Source organism: Dysidea avara, chromosome 4 (assembly GCF_963678975.1).
Source record: "Dysidea avara chromosome 4, odDysAvar1.4, whole genome shotgun sequence".
Classification (NCBI taxonomy): Eukaryota; Metazoa; Porifera; class Demospongiae; order Dictyoceratida; family Dysideidae; genus Dysidea; species Dysidea avara.
The window spans coordinates 48,696,673-48,717,366 of record NC_089275.1 but is presented as its reverse complement, the minus strand read 5'-3'; the positions used below and the strand labels follow the sequence as shown (position 1 = coordinate 48,717,366).

Sequence of the window (20,694 nt, the reverse complement as noted above, 5' to 3'; positions counted from 1 at the left end):
TTATTTCGACCTATTCGGTGTAAGTATACTGCTAGTAGTCTCCGAGAATATTCGGTGAGTATCTTCCGTGGCTGGTTACGGTTACCGCTGATTCAGTCCCCCGCTGCTCTCTCCCACAATCGATGTGAGTGGGTTTCCTCGCTTCTTTCTATCACCCCCTTTGCCTGTCACTGAGTGCCGGAACGTATCTACCAAGTGACCCACGGTTGTTGAGCGGGTATACACTGCAGCTAGGTACGTGGTAGAGGTACTACTCGTCAGAGTGAAGGTGATTTTTTACTGGGTAAGTATTACTATCGGTACCATGCAAAAGTTGAGTGTTCATGACATAATGTCTCTGAAATTTGTGCTTTCGGTGGACACAGCTATATAGCCTGATGCAGGCATAGAAGATATTATATAAGAGCTATAATGAGTGGTGTCAGCATATCGAACAGCATATAATACCTAGGTAGTGCTAACCCTCCTCATATATACACTAGCACACCCATGGATCGTGCCCCAATAAACTTGGAAGTGCATTCATGCATGCTGACCCTGCACGGTTTCTACCAGAGACACATGATAATACACAAATTTTACATCAGCTTCACAGACATAGAAAAAATGTATGCTACATAGCTATTTACACTTTTACCTTTTACTTCCTGAGAGCTTTCCACATTGATAGAATCAAATAGTATTAGCTACAGACATCGTGTACTGTTTTACCATCCATCTAGCAGTCCTAGCCACATTGTAATGCTTATAACTCTCAATGCTTTCTTAACTGATTTCAGAAATTTCCTGTCTGTCCATTTGAAGATAAGTATATATAGCCACGTCCATGCCATGTCATGTCCCTATGTTATGTCATATGTCCCTACATAATTATGTCATGCCATGTCATATATAGCCATTTCCCGCAAGAGGTAGTTAGCAAAATGACAGCAATAATATGATGAAAACTTTGGTCGCATACTTGGGTCGTACACCTACAAAGTAGTGATGCTAAGCAAGTTCATGTTCACCTTGATGACCACCCAGCTAGCCATCAGTTCTGAACCCTATATATAGTGGCTGAATTACAGAGATTGAACAATATCTAAGTGTCTGACAGTGCTAGAACACAATTTGATAAATATTATAGCCAGCTAATCAACCTCAAAGTAATATAAATCTTTGTTTGCACATATACTCAGCCACATGCAGTGCAGCAAGGTTACTGCTAAGTGTATGATTAAAGAACTGGCATACACAATGGTATCCCTCTTTTTAGGTGGAGGAGTGTTATATATTGACATCGTAGATACGTAAAAAATTACCTGAACCATGTGGCATACTCTCAGAGTGTGGGTATCAGGTGTATTGTTATATCTGTATACCTCCGTCCTCAAGTCAACCCCACCTCTAGCTCTTCCCATCCTCTAGCACCTATGCAAATGTTCCTTCTCTGGGGACACCTTGAGCAACTGCTATATACTCTGGTAACCTTGTGAGGCAATCAACACATTGATTGGTGCCCAAAAACTCTATCATATTATGTGCACTTGTCATTGTCATACTCCACCAGACAGTGGGTTGGACATTTGTCACTTACACAATTCCCAGAAAAAGGGCTGAAATTTGTTCCTAGAAGATAGGGAGTTTGTTACAATGCAAATCCTCACCTCTGCTTTACCTGAGACAGTAAGGGTGCAAGATTAATAGGGGAATAAAATGTGAAGGATAATTGGGGCAGTTATGGAAGTACTATATTTTTAGGGGATCCATGGACCTGGGGACCCACAGACCCATGGAGACCCAACTTTTCATGGAATTTTACATACTTTGCAATGTTTCACTAGACACCACTGTTATAGTCACAGTGGTTAATCTCACATGGCCAACCCACTTCTGTCCGTTGCTATTGTTCACACTTCAAAGTGCTTCTGAAAATCACCTCTGTGAACTATGTATTAGTCTGGAATAGTAGCATATACTTGTGCTGCACAAAGAGCACTCTTAGCTATGATATCACCAATTAACTCGCCAGTTAATATTCAGTGCGCATGATAATGGCTTCAGTAAGGCAACTACTGCAAAGTACACCAGTAGCTTGATAAACAGACTTCATGCCATCATGGTAGCACATGAAGGCAACTACCTGTTAGAAACAAGCCCTTGCTAAAGCCACTGAAGGAGTGGTCTATGAGGCACTTAAAATTTCTAGGAATTGTGCAAGGAACCCGTCATGATGACAAAACAGAGAAAGAGTGGTCTAGGCAATTTGAGACTAGCCACTGTGACTTTGCAAAGTATAATATGTAGTACAAGGATAGAATGTATGTAACATTGTGAAGTATGTAAATGTAGGGTCCCTGGGTTCTTGGATCCCTGGTCCCTGGGTGCCTGTTTATACCTACCAGAAAATGCTGTAAATTTATGTTTAATAGCGTGGATTTTTAGTAGCGATGAAATATTTGTGGTCATGGAGTACTGCATGGGAATTATAATGTTAAGTGCATGAATTGTCATATGTTGTGAAATGTGATCATGCTTATAATAGAAGAATCACAAACAATTTATACGATGTGTGCATCCATATTTAATATACTTATAATTTCTATAATTATAGCACCTTAATTTTATTCTACTATATTGTTAACTAGTGCATAAATGAATGCTAAAATTGGAGATTCAGATGTCTAAATAAAAACACTGAATGTCAACAAACACTGGTGAATTAAAAGCACTTAAGATATGTATTGCTAATACTGAATTCTGTCACTATACGTAATTGTTATTGCCCATTAAATTTCATTATCTCTTTACATTGTTCACAGCACATTTTACCAGTATACACCGTACAGTACAGAATTTTGGAGAGAAAGTTTTTGTCAAATTTAGAGGAGTTCGAATCGCCAAAAAATTCTTGTCCAATTTGTAACCAACTATTCAGAAAGAAAGCAGTAGGACACAATTGCAAGCATTAGCAATGCTACAATGGCTATAGTTTATTTACTAGCTGTACCGCTTCTGTTCAAATTATGTTTATCAATTATTATAAAATTAATATAGTGAGTGAGAAAATGAGTTATACATGGACTACATCCGATGACATTGCAGAAGACATCCGTGATGAAGATGTAGAAACACTGGAAAATGATTTTGAAGCACATCTTAGATCAATGCTTCCCAGGGTACCTAGGAGGTCTGCACAAACAGATACTACCATAACATATGACCCTGTAAGTGGTAAAAGACCTGCAAGGCCATCACGTCAGCCAATAAAGCGGCATAGAATCCTAGCTAACAGTAAACAATCATGACGTTAAATGATAAAAATTCATTCATCTTTTTACAGGTAGTGTAAATGAACATGTACAACCAGATGATCTTTATAATGTTCAGAATGATATAGATCTGTCATCTTCATTAGATGTCAACTATGAGGAGCAAACTGGTCAGTACAAAATTGGCATTGCATAATCATGTGAATATAACATTGTGTGTGTGTGTGTGTGTGTGTGTGTGTGTGTGTGTGTGTGTGTGTGTGTGTGTGTGTGTGTGTGTGTGTGTGTCAGTCAGCATTGTAAGTGGGCCAGATTATCTGGGTCATTTGGGTCACATTTGTCCTGGTCAAGTGGGTCTTATCCGTTTCACTGAATATCTGGGTCTGTCCTGGATGAGATCACGTGCGACTATAAGATAACAAGTTCGAATGTATTGGTGGAAATGTAGTTGTAAATGCTCAAGTGTAGCCACACCCACCATTCAAGAATATACTTTGTTGTCTGTGTGGGATATAGAGCCACGCCCACTTATCAGAATTGTATCGGGTGTTCTCTGTGGGCATGCATGGCATCACCGGATCCGTGTTGCTACTTTAAATGTACTTCTGGAAATTCTTACTTGCTGTAGCTGCATGTAGACTTACGTGGAGCCACACCCACTTGATAATACATAGCTACTCGCTTTTTACACACAATTCTTTCTATAGTGTAAAAAATACAGGGTTAACTAGAACTTGTGGACTTTTAATGAGCTCTTGAGGCATGCCTTTATTTTAGGTCACATGCGAGTCAGATCCAGGTCCCATTCAAATTACTCTTTGGGTCAGTGGGTCAACCAGGTCAACAGTACTGACCCACTTACAACGCTGGTGTATGTATGTATGTATGCATGTATGTATGTATGTACGTATGTATGTATGTATGTATGTATGTATGTATGTATGTATGTATGTATGTATGTATGTATGTATGTATGTATGTATGTATGTATGTATGTATGTATGTATATACATGTGTATACATACATATTATGTAGTATGTACATACTCATGCATACAGAATATAGCCGGTTATCAGTTACTTTTACAATACTTTAAAGGCTGTGTGTATTATTTAATGTATCTGCAAAATCATAAACTCCGTGCATGTATACTGTGTAAATTTCATTGTCAAAATTTCTCCCACTCATTGACCTGTTCCCACCCTTATCTCATTAACAGAAGATTAGCAGCAAAATAAACAAATAAACTCTACAATTAACATAATAATACAGTGCAATACACCAAATAATCACTGTACTTGCAATACATGAGTTATAATTCATATGAGTGTTAGCAACCATATTCTCTATCAAGAGTCACATTCATTTGAGGGCCAGTTGTAGTGAACAAGCTTGCAAGTTATATCTTGCTGATAAATAACGCCCACTGTCCTCATGGGTATGCGACAAAGGCTTCGAGTGTGGAATGTAACAGTGCTCAATATAATGTCTCTTACATGGCTGTCAAAATGACAGACCAACATGCAACAAGATTGGTCATTGGTACATAATAGTATGTATTTTACTATCACAATAGATTTTAAATGCTTATTTTGAGAAGTCATAATGTCAGACCATTTATAATTTGGTCAGTCATTGTAGGCTTTTGGGTCAGAAAATGACAGGTGACAGGCTGTTATTTTGAGCTCTGATGTAAGTGCTCTAGTTGCATGTGTTCTGATTGCAAGTAGAAGCGCTAGGAAATTGCATCCATATGCATGTGTAAATATGTACAGCATCTAGGTGTGCATGTGTATAGTTATCAATGCATGGAGAAATGAACAGTGTATGTGTTATCTATGTACCTGTTACCATTTAGCAGCAGGTATTCCATCTTATGATGAATTACAGGCAATGGTAGATGCATTGGCAAATGAACTAGAAGTTGTTGGAAGGTAAAAATGTTTCCTGAAATGCTCAATATAATCATACCTAATTTTTAGGAATTTGATGCCTAGAGGTGAATGGAGTGAGAGAGTTGAACACGTTGAAGAAAACTGGGAAAGAAGTCGACCTGAACTATTTAAATATGTTACAATGAGTGCCGGACTGCCGACTATTCATGTAAGATGATTGCAAATTGAATATGTATGTGAGTAAATTTACTCTACTATGACTATGCACAGGATTGTATGCATTGTGGAGTTAAGGATGGAGTTATTAGATGTTGGCAATGTGGTCCAGCATATTTATTATGCCCCACTTGTGATGTACAGATTCACACAACCTATGTACTGCATAATCGGGATGTATGGAATGGCCACTTCTTTAAACCTATTCCTCCAAATGATATAATTGATGAAAGAACAAGTCAAGTATTCTCTGCAGGTATGTATACATGCTGAACCTTCCAAATGGGATACAGTACTATAGCACTCTATTGTTGTGGCTAACATGTGATGTATAAAGGAAATTTTATAATTGCATAATTTAATTACGGCAAAACATTGTGTATTATGAAACCATGAGCTATACTTACAATCTAATATGTGAAAAACTTTTGATAGTCAGGACAGCTTCTGATCATGAGACGTCAAAATCAGAACACCTTCAAATAATAATAATTGCACTCCTGATGTGTCTGGCTCCATGCATGATATAAAGGTTACAGTGAAACCCTACATTTAGGATGGACACTATGGAGAAGGCAGAGCAGCTAAATATAACTGGAAAGAGGTTAATTGGTCTTTTGGGATAGATTTACTCTATATATGGACCAAAAATGTGAACCTCAAAACATGCAATATTTTGTATTCAGATGATCCTTTAAGAGTAGTTCTGCTCTATTATATTCTCTGTGAAAGTTTAATAATACAAGCTTAGACATGTACACTGTTATACAAAACACCGCAACTTGTACACAATGTAAACAAAAAACAGCCAAGCTTATTTTGGTGCATTTTTATCCCACAGTGACTGTTGTCTAGTGATTTTACACTTGCACTTGGTTGGTTTTTGCTTTGTAATACTAGATCTGTAGATTTTTTCAACACATCAAATGCACTGCTATAACTATGAACGTGCAAGCTATTTCCATGCATGGTATACCCTGTACCCATGGCAAAATTTCAATTAATGTATAATCAAGTAAACAAATTCATAGCAACTTGGTATGTGTATTCACAAGGAATTCCACCAAACTCCCATTCAGAAGAAAACGTGAAAAAAATTTAGAGATAGTTGGAGTGTATTCAGTAATGTAATTTTAATGTGTGATCTGTATGCAGGAAAGCAAAAGTAAGGTGCTTTGAAGAGCATGAAAATGATGTTGTCTTTCTTCCTATCAATATACGCATCTTGTGGCACACCATGCAGCTTTCTTGGCTGCATGACACACACTTCCATGTGTGTTGATCCAAGATATGTTGTATGTGGCTTCATTTACCATTTTTGACTACTTGCAGAAAGATTAATTCCTCTAAGTCTTCCAAAAATATGCCCCACTTGTCAGGCTTTTGGGAAAATGGAGAGGTGCAAGAATGGTGAAAAGAAAAGGATAGTTGTGACACTTTCAGGTTTGCTATACTACAAATTGTTTCATTTATGTATGCTTGCAGTGCAAAAGTTTCACGATGAATATCTATATTATACTAAGTGAAAAAGGTTGTGATTCAGCTGGCTATACATTGTTGCTTTAGTGATGTTTTATTTTTTAATCACAGATGCTTCCTTTTGTCTAACTTGTTTGAATAAATGGGTACAGTGAGACAATACCCCCCACAGACCATTAACCTTTACAAAAATAAGTGCATGCATAGCGTATAAAAACAACTGGCTATTTTTTGCACAATGAATAAAAACAAAGCATGAAATACCTTATTATTATAGCATAGTGTGATTTGTGGATGCTTGCAGGAAGGTACGACTTGATGGATGCTACAATTGTATGCAACGAATGTGACACTGAATTTCTGACTGAGTTCAGTCCTTGTGGTGATCTAATTCGGGAGGGTTATTGGCCAGGAGGCACCACTGGAAGATCAAGCTATGTATTTGATCAAGATCTCTTTAGATTCTTTCACTTGTTAAGACTACATAATCCTGGAATTTCATATTCTGGATTTATTAAAACTCTTGAGCAAATGAGTTTGATGAAAGGAAGGGTAAGTTAATGGCTATATAATAACTCATTGATGTCCCTTTCATTAGGCGCCAACAATTAATCCAGTGGTATTTTCGAAAGCTTTTTCTGAATGGAAATACTGCAATTTTGAATTAAAGAAAATGACGAAAACACCATTGTTAGAATGTCCCGCGTGTTACCAAGGACAGCATTCTGTGCATATTGATGGAAATAGAAAATTATACAGATTTAGCAAAGTTCCGAGGTTTGCTATTTATGACTCTAAAATATTATATTTATGTAGTAAATGATACTAAGGGGTACAAGGAAATCATACTATGAGGGGCAGTTCATAGCAAAGAATGAAGCTGTTGACCATCACTTGAATACCATTGGTTATGATGCTGATAATTCATCAGTTAAGCATATAAGCATGTGAGTGCATAACTATATGGTATTGCTTGCTTTAGAATGATAATTTGTGTGGATCTACGCGCTGGAAAGCAGCAAAAACAAAGTCAAAAACAATGGCTAACTTAGATGAGACAGGGCTTAGTGTGGGTGGTTGTAGACACGTTATAGCCCAGAAGGCAGTCAACATGTTTCGAGGAGAAATGTACGTACTGCATACTTATACAATGTATATAGCATGTTTGCAGGAGTGTAAAAGTAATTGAGTTACAATGTACATAATTCAAAATACATGATAAGTATAATTGTCCTATCTTGCAAAGCTGGTCAGTTACAGACCCAAATTAATAACTAAGGGTTTTGTTGTCATAGATTACTGATCATGGCATGAATAGAGACATCCTTCCGTATACATGCAGGTGCCCACTGATATGATAAAGATTGCTCTGTAATAAGATACAGTATATGTACATCAGTTATATTTACTGCATGGGTTATCTTTAAATTTAGCCATGGATACACACACTATCTACATACCAGAATATTTGGTCCATCAGGAGTCCGACACATTTGGGTGGATGTGATTTGTAAGTACTGGCCATGGGCCAGAAATAAACAAAGCCTTTTTGATATGGGTGATATGAAGGCATGCTTACCAGTCATGCATGCAAAAGCTCATTCTTGGCACTGCCAGGTAAATGAAATTTGCTAACTTGTTATTGTTCATATTGTCACTTAATTATGATAGATTTTGTGGGGTGGAAGGTGGCAAGATGGTGCAGCTGGAGGATCTGGTGAGGATATGGAACAACTGTTTTCCTATTTATCAAGATGGGGTTTCCCTACAAAGTATCTTACTGCTGCAAGTTAGTAGTTTGGATAGTGCATACAGGCACAATTTAATGTGTGCACAAATGTAGATTGGTGATTACAGCTGTGCCTTCATTGGTATGTACATGATATGACGAAAGACATAACATGCATATATAGGCATATATACATTTTGTTTCATGGAAGGGCTTAGTGTGGGTAAGAATTCTGTTTAAATTACTTTTTCTCAATATCAAAGATATACTGTAAATTGTAAGCTTTGATTATATTATAGATCGTGAAGACACCATAACAGAAGCTGTAATGTTTTGGAATTCTCTTAAGATAGAGAAAATGCCTCTACAATTGAAAAGAAGATATTTAAAGGTATATAAACAGATGACATGGTTTGCAGTGCTTCCTTTTTTGTAAATTTATAGCAGAATGTGAATATGCTTATATCAAATTTTATGATTTCCCGGTGCACAATTTATAGAGTTTGAGCAATTTGGGTTGGAAGTGTTCGTGTTTATTTTTTATGAAACACTTGCTATAAGACCGTGAAGAAATTCAGTTCATATATGTGCACCTGCGTATTGTAGTCTAATACAAAATAGTTGAGCTGTGGAGAAAGTCTGTGGTGACTGATAACAAACTAGTTATCATTCAACAGAATATTGTGCTGCCATGCGGTAACTTGTACATCATAAGCTTCACAGTACCTGGAAGAATAGGTTAGATGTATACAGTGAAATCCTTACATACTTTCAGCAACATTTATGACTACTTACTGGTTGTCTGAGTGAATATCTAATTCATGTCATAATTCTGTTAAGTGTAACTCAACAATTTCTCACACTATTGGCTAGATTTATTTACAGTATTTTTGGATACAACAAGAAATACAGTGTGTGTACATTTTGGATTCTCTTTGTCATTTTATGTATGTCAATTAGCCTAGTTATTAGTTCGTGTACAATTATTCTTTATAAAATTAACTGTAATTACAGACACAAGAAATGGTAAGAAAGTTGACAGATGAACTGAAAGAAATGCAGCAAGAGTTTACTGAAGAATTAACATCTGATGTCTTGTGTCAATACAAATCCAATATTTGCCAAATTGCACAAGGTATGTATATTGTAAAGCAACAGTATACTTTGTTGTACATACATAGATGAAATATGTGGTAGTGCTTCCTTTGAGTCATTGTCATCTGATGCAAAGTACTACCTCCTGTACAAGCAGACTGAGACATCACACAGCTTGCAGGGATATGTCAACAACACTGATATGCTTGTAAACATAGCTATTGGTAAGTAATGTATGTCTTAAATAGGTATTATACAGTTGTTTCAGAAAGTACAGACCTGTACAAAAAAGCCAGGGAACTTACCCGCTCAGCAGCTCAAAAGCAGCAACAGCTGCTTACAATGGAGCAGCAGTTCAATTTTGGTAGTTTTGAAGAGCGACATGATGTTCTTGCACATGGCAAACAAGAAGTACTTACAACAACTATGAATAAACTGCGAGGCAAGATAGAAATGTTATATTTAACGATTATAAGGAGGCAAGATGGAATCCAAAAGGAATCAAGTATGCATTGTAGATACATATTATATACATGTATGTACATGATATTATTTATTGGAACAGTATAATATTATACTAATAGTATGCTGAGAATTCTTGTAGGTGTTAAGTAAGGTAAAGCCTTAGGTGTGGTTATAAGGTAATTCTGCTGCTATGCATCCTAGTCGGGCACTCTCCCTCACTATTTTATATTATCAACTCTTGATATTATTCCTCACACTAGGATCAATGGTCATCAATTTATCACTAATATAGAGCAAGTTTTTCTGGACATTTTTGAACTATCTAGAAAGGTAGCTGCAGGGTGCTTACCATAGTTTGTCAGCAGTTTATCTAGGCAATCACCGCATATCGGTTTTAGTTTAATAAAACTGCCTTAATCAGCATATAAAGTCAGTTTTACAAATGACAAGGGCAAAGCTAGGGTTGGGCATAGGTGTGCATTTGCCTTACCATCATAATTTCTGGTTGCCTAACTGTTACCAACAAAAAGCCCTATTTCTATCCAAGACTTAATAATACAACATATTTAGTATACTTACCACAGCATATAATTGGTACAGTAAGTCTCAAACAAGTTCTTTGAGTATATCACATTTGCAAATAATCACCATAAAATGACAATCACTTGAAAATTTCCATGACCCCATCTTAGTTGCATGTGTGAGATGCATTTAAAATTGAAAATGGAGCCAAAAGTTTCCATGATGAGTGAGAAATACCATGCAGCTGGTAACTGATATGGATGGTGCTTTGCTTATAGAATGGTGTCAGCACTCATCAGATGGTGTGCTGATTCTAAATTGGTGTGCTTTTGAAAATTGAGTGGTAACAGTGTGTCGATAAGTGTAGAATGCCAAAAAGAGCAATGAAGCCTAGCATGATGGAAGTGGACAAATAACTTGCTACACTCATTTAATGTCAAGGTTTTTTTGTATAATCTGATTATAGTAGTTGTACTATTTTACAACATCTGTAGTGGGTTATAGCATATTTCCTCCGAAATGCAATTCTCACCTTACTTTTGTTCAGAATAATCATCTCATACTTTTGCTTGGAGCACTCCAAAGGCTGTGCTGCTGACCCAGTATGTATAGCACCCTAGCTTACGATTAAGACATGGCCTTTATTTGAATATGGGATTCCATGGCTACATATATTGCTATCCAATGTGTTTAATAGTCGTTTCTTGTGGCAGGTCGATTGATTTTCACGATTTTCTGCTACCATGATCATCATTGGATTGGATATACCTACGCAATGTATAAAGCATAGCTAGTTTAATTATTTGGTAGTTAATTATTTGCATGTAGCATCACTTGTTCAACACTATTGTAGTATAGGTAGCATGTAGATCTTGTGTGCTTACACTTTACAGGATTCTTTGTAATGCCTCTCATGAATGGAAGTTTGTTTCAGGAGTAGCATTTATACTCACTCATTCTAGCTACACCCCTGCAGTCTGGTACATGCAGAGCCATTGGAATACTTACATATGCTACAATAAGAAATTTCAGACATCTAGATCTGACAACCTTTTAGCTAGAATTGTGACCCATACAGTAGTGATAACTGACTGAATTATGCATGGTAACTCCTTTGTAGTTGTCTGTCTTTTGTTGTGAAATTTGTGATTGATAATTTATTATGTACCATATGTATATATATGTGTGTGAATAGCTACCAGCAAGCAAAGGACATCACTGCGCAGGGCAATAGCATCTGACAAAAAGAAGATAGCAGAGTACATCATACAGTACAATGCTGTCTTGACAGATTTGGATCTAACGGAAAATTCTCTGTCTAGTGAAGAAGTGATGGAAGGAAAGTTTCCATGGTCTGCTATTACAGGTACATTTATATGTATGAAAGATTTTAGTGTGACATTGATGTTTTATTTGCATGGTGAGCATACAGTAGTAAAATTTTGTTGGTAATGTAATGTAGTAATAATGATATGTTTCACATTATGATATTTTGAGCATCTGCCTCAGGTCCCTGCAGCTTACCCATCTGTCCTCTCACTTGGTCTATGTTTCAATAGCTAGCGACCCCTGGCTAAGTCTACTCTAAATCCAATGGCTTGCGAATAGGTTATTCAGTATCCCCCGTCTGGGTGAGTGTATACCATTCATGCAGGGCTAGAGGGTGGAGGTATCTCAAGAGAGATGATGGTACAGGAGAAGCATGTGTGTGTGTGTGTGCATGTGTGCATGTGTGTGCGTGTGCATGTGTTCGTGCATACATGATGCCAACTGTTCATGTCTCATGCACTTATTAGGTTCAGGTTGGCATCCCACACTTCAGATATGAGGCATGGTACAGCGCCTGCAGGTTCATAGCCAGGATTTTCCTGCGAATCAGGGTGCCCCTGGGTTGGTCTTGCAAGCCAACAATGGGGCTTACATCATACATACACTCCATGCATTGCATTAAAGATGGACCAAGGAGACTCAGGTCCCTGCTATTGTCTGTAGCCCATCCACCCTTACGCAATCATCTGGCATAAATAGCTGCTTATAATTAGGTTGTTCACCATCCCTTGGCTAGGTGGGTGGGTGCCTCTAATGGTGGGGTAGAAGATCCTGTGAAGAAAATCAAGAAGGTGTGTGTCTACGTGTGTGTGTGTGTGTGTGTGTGTGTGTGTGTGTGTGTGTGTGTGTGTGTGGGCACCCGAAGCATTTGCTTTCCCAGTGTACACCTTCACCTGTGAGACATGGTACAGCCTCCTGCAGGTTACGATAGTCCTGCTCCAGGAGAGTATGCCTGCATTGACTCATAGCATCTGAGTGGCGCACAGATGCCCCATGCTGGCCACTGCAGGTTTCTAGCCCTGCCCCAGGAGGATTTTCCAGCACAACCCTTGAGTGCCTGAGTGGTGCACAAGTATTGCAGTGTTGCTTTGCTAGGTGGAAATAGAGATGTCTTCTGGAAGCTTTGCTTTGTATGTATGGATGTGTGTGTGTATGTGTGTATTCACTTTATACATATATATTTGCATGTAGGTATGAGGAATAGTATTAGCACTCAACTTCAATTGGAAGTGGTAGATATTTATATGAAGTTGTGCCGTTATAAGGAAGAGGAAAGCCAGCTTGTTCATGAAATGATGTCATTTTTAGCTTACTTCAAAGATGTGGTTTTAACTGGGCTTAATATATCACTTACAGGTATTACGTCAATCTTATTATGATATGCTATTTACATTTTATCTATACTGTAGAAACTAGGGAATTGCTCACCACGGATTCCTCACATGACGATGAACAAGCATCAGTAAGTTGTGTATAAAGTTTTACTATATGAAATTGGTTGCCTACAAAAATAATACCACAATATCACAATTTCAAGTGTCACTATGCACAAAGTACACATTTATGAGTGTATTGAGCTGTGGAAATATTTTTATACATAATTCAATTATTTGTATAGCATCACTGTTGCCCTGGTTTACTGATATATATGTGATCGTCTCTGGGAAAACCAGTCTTATCGCATATCTGTAAAATATTGAGAAATGCTGATTTCAGTATGTAGAGTGATAATTATGTTTAACATCCTACGTTCACTTAGCCCACTACCACTATATGGCATGCATTAGAGCTATGCATAGTATGGGGATAAATGGGGCAGCCCAGGACATGCTAGGTGCTAAAAGCACCTACATCTGCCCTAGTGAGCAAGTTAGCTGCTGTATATATACTGCTATAGCTAGTAATCAGTCACATCAAGCAGCCTGACTACACCATGCCCTGGGTGCCCAAATGTGAAACAATGTATTTGATTGCATCGGGTGAGTGAGGGTGGAAGCCAGTGATTAGTCAGGGGTGGGTGGGTGGGTGACTTTCTGCAACAGCTTCAATCTTAAGACTGACTTCAGTATAAGCAATTCCAACAAAGAAGGTTGTAGCATTATATGTCACTGAATCTTAGAAAATCACCTATATGGGTGCATTTGACACATAAAATATTCAATGATTAGCTAAGTAATAAGCTTCTTGGTACAAATCCACATGTTAATGATATCTAATTAAAAACAGCTAAGCTGTATGCCGGCTTCTTGGGCTGCACGACACACTACCGTGTGTCTTGATATGCCAAATGTGTATTACATATATGACTGATAAATGGTACAGTCTTTCTGCTATTGATGTGATTTTGCAATGATGCAAGCTTGTGCTGGTCCTTAGAAGTTTGGATTGTTTGAACAAAAATGATGCATACACAAAATGTGCCCTTAGGCAGTAACATTAAAAGGCACTGTTTATGCATGTAGCTAAAACCTACACACTGCTGTTTATTCAGCTTATAGAAACTATAAACCTATTGTAAAACCAACTGATCTTCACTTTCTTAGTTGGCAATTCTTAATCTTTCCAACTATACATTATTCTCGGCCGGTCCTCCTGTTGATGGTCAATGACTCCAGACTTGGCTTGTACTCCAATATGTTCGAGACATCACGTTACCACAATGTAACAAATAAACCATTCATCAGGTAAATATACATAAAAAATTCACAGTTGGTGCTAACCTAACACATGTATAACATGACCACCCAAGTTTAGCAGCTGCCGCCTTGTAATATGTCTCAACCGACCACTGAACAGTCACGCCATTTCAACCATGCATCACATGCACAATTGATCACATGATGCAATAGATATGCTCTGCAATGGTTCAGCATTATTGTGATGTGACCCTCAAGAGTAGTACAGAGGAGCGCCAGTGGGCAAGTAGCTACCGGAGAGCTCCAGGGCTGTAAGATTTGGTGATTTTTAATTTAAAAAAAAATCTGCCTCTGAAAGGGGGGTTCATCCGAACCCCCCTGCTATGTCCTTGATCACTACACCGATGTTCCCTTGTCTGTTAACCCTATTTACAGTGGTAAATTGTGTCTTAACAACTTAACAATAGTTAAAGCTATGTACATGTACCAAATTTTCACATGTTTTGCAACAATTCCAGATTATCTACTAAACAAGTAACCAACAGTGTTGCCATTTTAGATAGTTTTTAATTTGATGTTGGCTGTATCAGGTGAGGGTGATGTAAGTGAGGTGGCAAGGAGGAGGGAGACTGGTCAAAATATTATGAGGAAGGTGTATAGGGATGAACTAAGCCCAAGTATGGGCCATTCAGGGTTCAAATGAAAGGAAACTTACAACCAGTTCACTGACAGTGACATTTATTAAAGTATTGATACAACTTTGTGTTCATGGTGAATAACCAAATCTGCTGTTATGGGTGGTAAGACCAGTTTTCCCAGACCCAGTCACATATTCACATTACCTAGCAAATGTATATTAATTATTTTGTGATTATTTCGTTCTGCATAGGTAATATGCATAAGATTTTAATATGGATATGGTTTAACACAGTATGTCTTGTTATGTTTAGGATGACTCAGCACCCATTGGAAAATATGCAGTTTGCACTACAGATCCCTTATATTTGAGAGGAAAAGCTTCCCTGTTAGAGCAGGGTATTGCACAGTGCAAAGCTGTTCTATGCTATGCTTTAGGAATGTTTGGTGGTACATCACTATCAGAAGTCTATGACTATGAAGCTGAGAATACCATTAATGGTAGAATTGACACATCAGATATTGAGAATGACAGTGATACAGACTATGATGATTACAATGATAATATGTAGTTTTCACATAATATCTAACATGTATATCCTTATGCATGTATACAAGTATTCTAACATTTGTAAAGGGCACACTTAACCATGCACTCTTCCTGCAATATTCCCAGTGGTGGTTTCACTTAACCTGTACCTTCCAGTTTGGCTGCTCATGGAATTCGAGCCAGACATTTTGCACCATCTGTCAGAATAAATATAGCCAGAAACATTTTCAACACCAGGCCTCTATTGGTGGAATTTTCTTCCTGCATACCTGCAAGTATATTTCAGGATGTCGCAGCCTTTCAGTAAATTGATTTTCGTTAGTATTGCTTCTTTGTTTTATGGAGGTGTTATATTTTGCTTTTCTGTATAGTGTACGTAGTTGTATAATATTATTATACTTATATAGTTACAGTTGTGTAATAGATCTGTGCGTGCGTACTCCAATACAGAATTATAGCGTCCATTGACCAAGTGCATATTTCTAGTTTATAGCATGCAAACTGGAATAGAAAACTCTAGCAGTATACACTTGTGTTTGCTGCTTCTCCAGTGTCAATAATTGATAGCTTCAAATTCAGTAGATTGGAGCAACAATTATAGCTAATTGCTGAATAAGGCCAATGTATTTGGATGTCACTGTGCATCAAATCTAGAAATTAATGTTCAACTATATACAATATAGCTACACTGGAAATTAAACCAACAAGTCTAAGCTAACCAGCACAGAGTAATGGTCAAAATTTCATGGCATATGTACTTGTGTAATAGCACAGGTGACATTATAAGACCACTTTGTATAATATAAAAAATAACAACGTGAAGGTGCATGTACATGGCCATATATCAAGTAGGTCCCAAACACAGCTAGCTATAATATAGGTGTACTTCATGACCTCATTATAGTGACCACGTCAAGTAGGACGTCCCAAACGTAGTTATCATGACCTCATTACCAGTGACCATGTCAAGTAGGTCCCATATAGAGCTAAGGCGTACTTCATGACCTCATTAATAAGACATAGTGACCATGCAATGATCAAGTCTATACATCACCTAAACTTATATAACAGTGTGAGAATAAATTAAAGATGACAAGACTACAGACTAATTGCAATGTCAACATCAAGAACTGCAACTAGTAATGCACTGGCATCTAACATCACATTGAAGATAATATACATGTACAGTGTAGGTAAGCGGCTTCCATGATCTTGTGGATCCACTGAAGGTTAGATGTTATTATATGACTTGCTGATAACAACATAATATCACAAATATATCATCATAAGTCATGTGTGCAAGACCCATGCTCTTTTGTCATTATGATCTATTTTATACAACCTCAACGAGAGTGTACAATCACATTCGCCTTTGATTTTTAAAGCATGAAAGTAGTTACCCACAGACTACAGCTACATATTTTACTCAAACGAATGCTTGATGTGGTCGTTCAGTAAGGTTTTACTCTACCCATGCCATTATACACCATGTATTAGAAGTCCAATGTTCCACTAGAAAATACAACCTGTTTGCATTGTGACCAACAAGGCACATAGTTTAAGCCCATTCCACCTACGCATGTCTGATGTAGTGCATATATTTCTTGTGCATAGTCAGACCACTTTTAATATATTCTTGTGTGTGTGTGTGAGCAGGTTCCCAGATTCTGACAGTATGTGTAAGACTAATGCATTCATTATACAGGTAACTATATAGGAGAGGTGTTGAAACTAAATCACTAGACATGCAGTTACGATAATTAGTATTATAAATGCATTTCGAAGAATCATCATCTTGCTACTGCATTGGTAGTGATCTATAAGGGTATCTATATTTATATCGATTGTTCATGCATGCAAAGTCTGAGTGATGTCCTACCTAAACAAATGTGGATATTCCATTTGAGTACTTATTCTGTAGATATGATTTGATACATGGTCACGTACATAATTATAAGTACACTTCATTACATCCTCAGATAGTCAGTTTTCCTTAATACCTTAACGAAACACACCTGCGCTCTTTGCATGGTTTTTTATGTTGTTTATTACAGCAAAATTTGCATTTGCCACAACTGGTTGCCTGGCAGCCTCTGCACTCACCACAACGCCTCCTCTTCTTACCTAAAATAATAAATAATATTTCATACATGTATCCTAGTTGTTGTACATCAGTTACTATGGTAACAATTTTATTATTAGTTACTTACCATTGGTAAGAGCAACTTGTGGTGTGGAAGTTACTATGGTAACAGTTGTAATACAGAAACACACTCTACGATTACTTACCATTGGGCAGAGCCACTTGTACAGCAGTTACTATAGTAATAGTTTTTATTACAAAAAAAACACTCTATGATAACTTACTATTGGGCCGAGTCACTTGTGGTGTGGTAGTTACTATGGTAACAGTTTTATTACAGAAACACACTCTACGATTACTTACCATTGGGCAGAGCCACTTGTACAGCAGTTACTATAGTAATAGTTTTTATTACAAAAAAAACACTCTATGATAACTTACTATTGGGCCGAGTCACTTGTGGTGTGGTAGTTACTATGGTAACAGTTTTATTACAGAAACACACTCTATGATTACTTACCATTGGGCAGAGCCACTTGTACAGCAGTTACTATAGTAAGTTTTTATTACAAAAAAACATTATAATAACTTACCATTGGGCCGAGTCACTTGTGGTGTGGAAGTTACTATGGTAACAGTTTTATTACAGAAACACACTCTACGGTTGCTTACCATTGGGCAGAGCCACTTGTACAGCAGTTACTATAGTAATAGTTTTTAATATAGAAAAGCACTCTATGATAACTTACCGTTGGGCCGAGTCACTTGTGGTGTAGTACACAGGATAAAATATTATTTTGATCAGCACAGATTTTGCTTACCAGTTGTAGATAACTGAGTAGGTGTTGTACCTAAATCAGAAGAGCATTTGAATGGTCCAGAGCAATGCATTATACATAATTACAGTGAAGTGATATAGCAACATTAAAAGACATATGGGAAGTGAACTGTTTATTAGAGCTGAGCGATAGTTGCGATCTATCGATTATCGTGATAGTGAGCAACAATTGTGATAATGATAGTATGCAAATTGCATACTATCGCAATATATCAAAACATCTCTCACAAACATGAATAACAGCAGCAAACATGATAGTGTTGAAGTTGAGGAAACTGTTGAGCATGCACAACAACGATTACAACTGTAATACATAATAATTTACCAATATAGCATTAGAAAACCAGATACGAGATACGTGGTATGTAATTGAATTATTTGTGTGTCATTTATGTGAAGTTGAGTGTCTTTGATAACTAGTAGTACTATCGTGATACTATCATTATCGTGATATAAAAGTTACTATCAAATCGTGATAGTGATAGTTGCACTATCGCTCAGCTCTACTGTTTATACTGTTACATTAATAGCAAAAGCATTAGTGTATTTACTGTTGTAGGATTTTTGAGTGAGAACAAATTTAATGAAACATTTAGTGGATTAATTCACTATTTAGTGGATTAATTCACTAACATAAATTTCACTAAATGGATGAAATAACATCCGTGCTTTGTAACATCCAAGCATACATGCTCAAGTCTGTCGATATACAGGCTGTGCCTATACCAGTACTTAAATCATAATCATTTGTATATGCAGCGTTACAACACACTCTCCATTATTACTTACCACTGATTCGGGGAGCTGCCAGAGTAGTTACTAGGGTGAGATGTATATCATCATTACTGAGCATCTACCATTACACACTTACCACTGGTATGGGGAGCTGTTGGAGTAGTTACTAGGGTGAGATACATATCATTACTACTGAGCATTTACCATTACACACTTACCACTGGTACGGGGAGCTGTTGGAGTAGCTACTAGGGTGAGATACATATCATTATTACTGAGCATTTACCATTACACACTTACCACTGGTACGGGGAGCTGTTGGAGTAGCTACTAGGGTGAGATACATATCATTATTACTGAGCATTTACCATTACACACTTACCACTGGTACGGGGAGCTGTTGGAGTAGCTACTAGGGTGAGATACATATCATTATTACTGAGCATTTACCATTACACACTTACCACTGGTACGGGGAGCTGTTGGAGTAGCTACTAGGGTGAGATACATATCATTATTACTGAGCATTTAACATTACACACTTACCACTGGTACGGGGAGCTGTTGGAGTAGTTACTAGGGTGAGATACATATCATTATTACTGAGCATTTAACATTACACACTTACCACTGGTACGGGGAGCTGTTGGAGTGGCTACTAGGGTGAGATACATATCATTATTACTGAGCATTTAACATTACACACTTACCACTGGTACGGGGAGCTGCCGGAGTAGTTATTAGGGTGAGATGTATATCATCATTACTGAGCATCTACCATTACACACTTACCACTGGTACGGGGAGCTGTTGGAGTAGTTACTAGGGTGAGATACATATCATTATTACTGAGCATTTACCATTACACACTTACCACTGGTATGGGGAGCTGTTGGAGTAGCTACTAGGGTGAGATACATATCATTATTACTGAGCATTTAACATTAAACACTTACCACTGGTACGGGGAGCTGCCGGAGTAGTTACTAGGGTGAGATGTATATCATCATTACTGAGCATCTACCATTACACACTTACCACTGGTACGGGGAGCTGTTGGAGTAGTTACTAGGGTGAGATACATATCATTATTACTGAGCATTTACCATTACACACTTACCACTGGTACGGGGAGCTGTTGGAGTAGCTACTAGGGTGAGATACATATCATTATTACTGAGCATTTACCATTACACACTTACCACTGGTACGGGGAGCTGTTGGAGTAGCT

The 20,694-nt window shown here is 37.5% G+C and overlaps 2 protein-coding genes across 16 annotated transcripts; one reads left to right on the top strand and one right to left on the bottom strand.

The window, feature by feature from the left end:
- Positions 1-15: 15 nt before the first annotated feature.
- On the top strand, positions 16-15,883 carry LOC136252598 (uncharacterized). 5 transcript variants are annotated; one of them, XM_066045078.1, is made up of 21 exons: positions 16-283; positions 3,040-3,276; positions 3,326-3,424; positions 5,114-5,189; positions 5,238-5,358; positions 5,421-5,622; positions 6,699-6,809; positions 7,150-7,397; positions 7,444-7,622; positions 7,676-7,775; positions 7,828-7,973; positions 8,279-8,462; positions 8,517-8,634; positions 8,874-8,965; positions 9,589-9,709; positions 9,756-9,893; positions 9,938-10,174; positions 11,852-12,022; positions 13,294-13,341; positions 13,395-13,447; positions 15,572-15,883. In XM_066045078.1, the coding sequence occupies exons 2-21, from the start codon at positions 3,051-3,053 to the stop codon at positions 15,827-15,829; spliced, it is 2,928 nt and encodes a 975-aa protein (XP_065901150.1). In that variant the 5' UTR covers positions 16-283; positions 3,040-3,050; the 3' UTR covers positions 15,830-15,883. The 5 variants fall into 5 exon arrangements, with proteins under 5 accessions (XP_065901150.1, XP_065901148.1, XP_065901149.1 ...); XM_066045076.1 differs by having other exon boundaries at positions 34-283; positions 13,177-13,341; XM_066045077.1 differs by having other exon boundaries at positions 35-283; positions 5,117-5,189; positions 13,177-13,341.
- A 1,820-nt stretch (positions 15,884-17,703) lies between these two features.
- LOC136252538 (uncharacterized) lies at positions 17,704-20,252 on the bottom strand. Of its 11 annotated transcripts, none has more exons than XM_066045002.1 (15): positions 20,174-20,252; positions 20,092-20,121; positions 19,600-19,629; positions 19,518-19,547; positions 18,712-18,741; positions 18,640-18,654; positions 18,563-18,592; positions 18,484-18,516; positions 18,411-18,440; positions 18,332-18,364; positions 18,254-18,283; positions 18,175-18,207; positions 18,097-18,126; positions 18,018-18,050; positions 17,704-17,931 (listed from the first exon to the last, which is right to left on the bottom strand). In XM_066045002.1, the coding sequence occupies exons 1-15, from the start codon at positions 20,235-20,237 to the stop codon at positions 17,801-17,803; spliced, it is 582 nt and encodes a 193-aa protein (XP_065901074.1). In that variant the 5' UTR covers positions 20,238-20,252; the 3' UTR covers positions 17,704-17,800. The 11 variants fall into 11 exon arrangements, with proteins under 11 accessions (XP_065901074.1, XP_065901073.1, XP_065901075.1 ...); XM_066045001.1 differs by lacking the exons at positions 20,092-20,121; positions 20,174-20,252 and adding exons at positions 19,682-19,711; positions 19,764-19,842; XM_066045003.1 differs by lacking the exons at positions 20,092-20,121; positions 20,174-20,252 and adding exons at positions 19,682-19,711; positions 19,764-19,842 and having other exon boundaries at positions 18,411-18,425.
- Positions 20,253-20,694: the final 442 nt, after the last annotated feature.

Bases quoted from the DNA above. Each gene is read 5' to 3' on its own strand.
- LOC136252538 (XM_066045002.1), bottom strand. From the start codon at position 20,237: ATGCTCAGTAATGATGATATACATCTCACCCTAATAACTACTCCGGCA. The intron at 19,548-19,599 runs GTAAGTGTGTAA...ATCTCACCCTAG, and splicing joins AACAGCTCCCCATACCAGTG to TAACTACTCTGGCAGCTCCC. The intron at 18,365-18,410 runs GTAAGTAATCAT...CTGTTACCATAG, and splicing joins ACAAGTGGCTCTGCCCAATG to TAACTACCACACCACAAGTG.
- LOC136252598 (XM_066045076.1), top strand. From the start codon at position 3,051: ATGAGTTATACATGGACTACATCCGATGACATTGCAGAAGACATCCGT. The intron at 5,190-5,237 runs GTAAAAATGTTT...CCTAATTTTTAG, and splicing joins GAACTAGAAGTTGTTGGAAG to GAATTTGATGCCTAGAGGTG. The intron at 9,894-9,937 runs GTAAGTAATGTA...CAGTTGTTTCAG, and splicing joins GCTTGTAAACATAGCTATTG to AAAGTACAGACCTGTACAAA.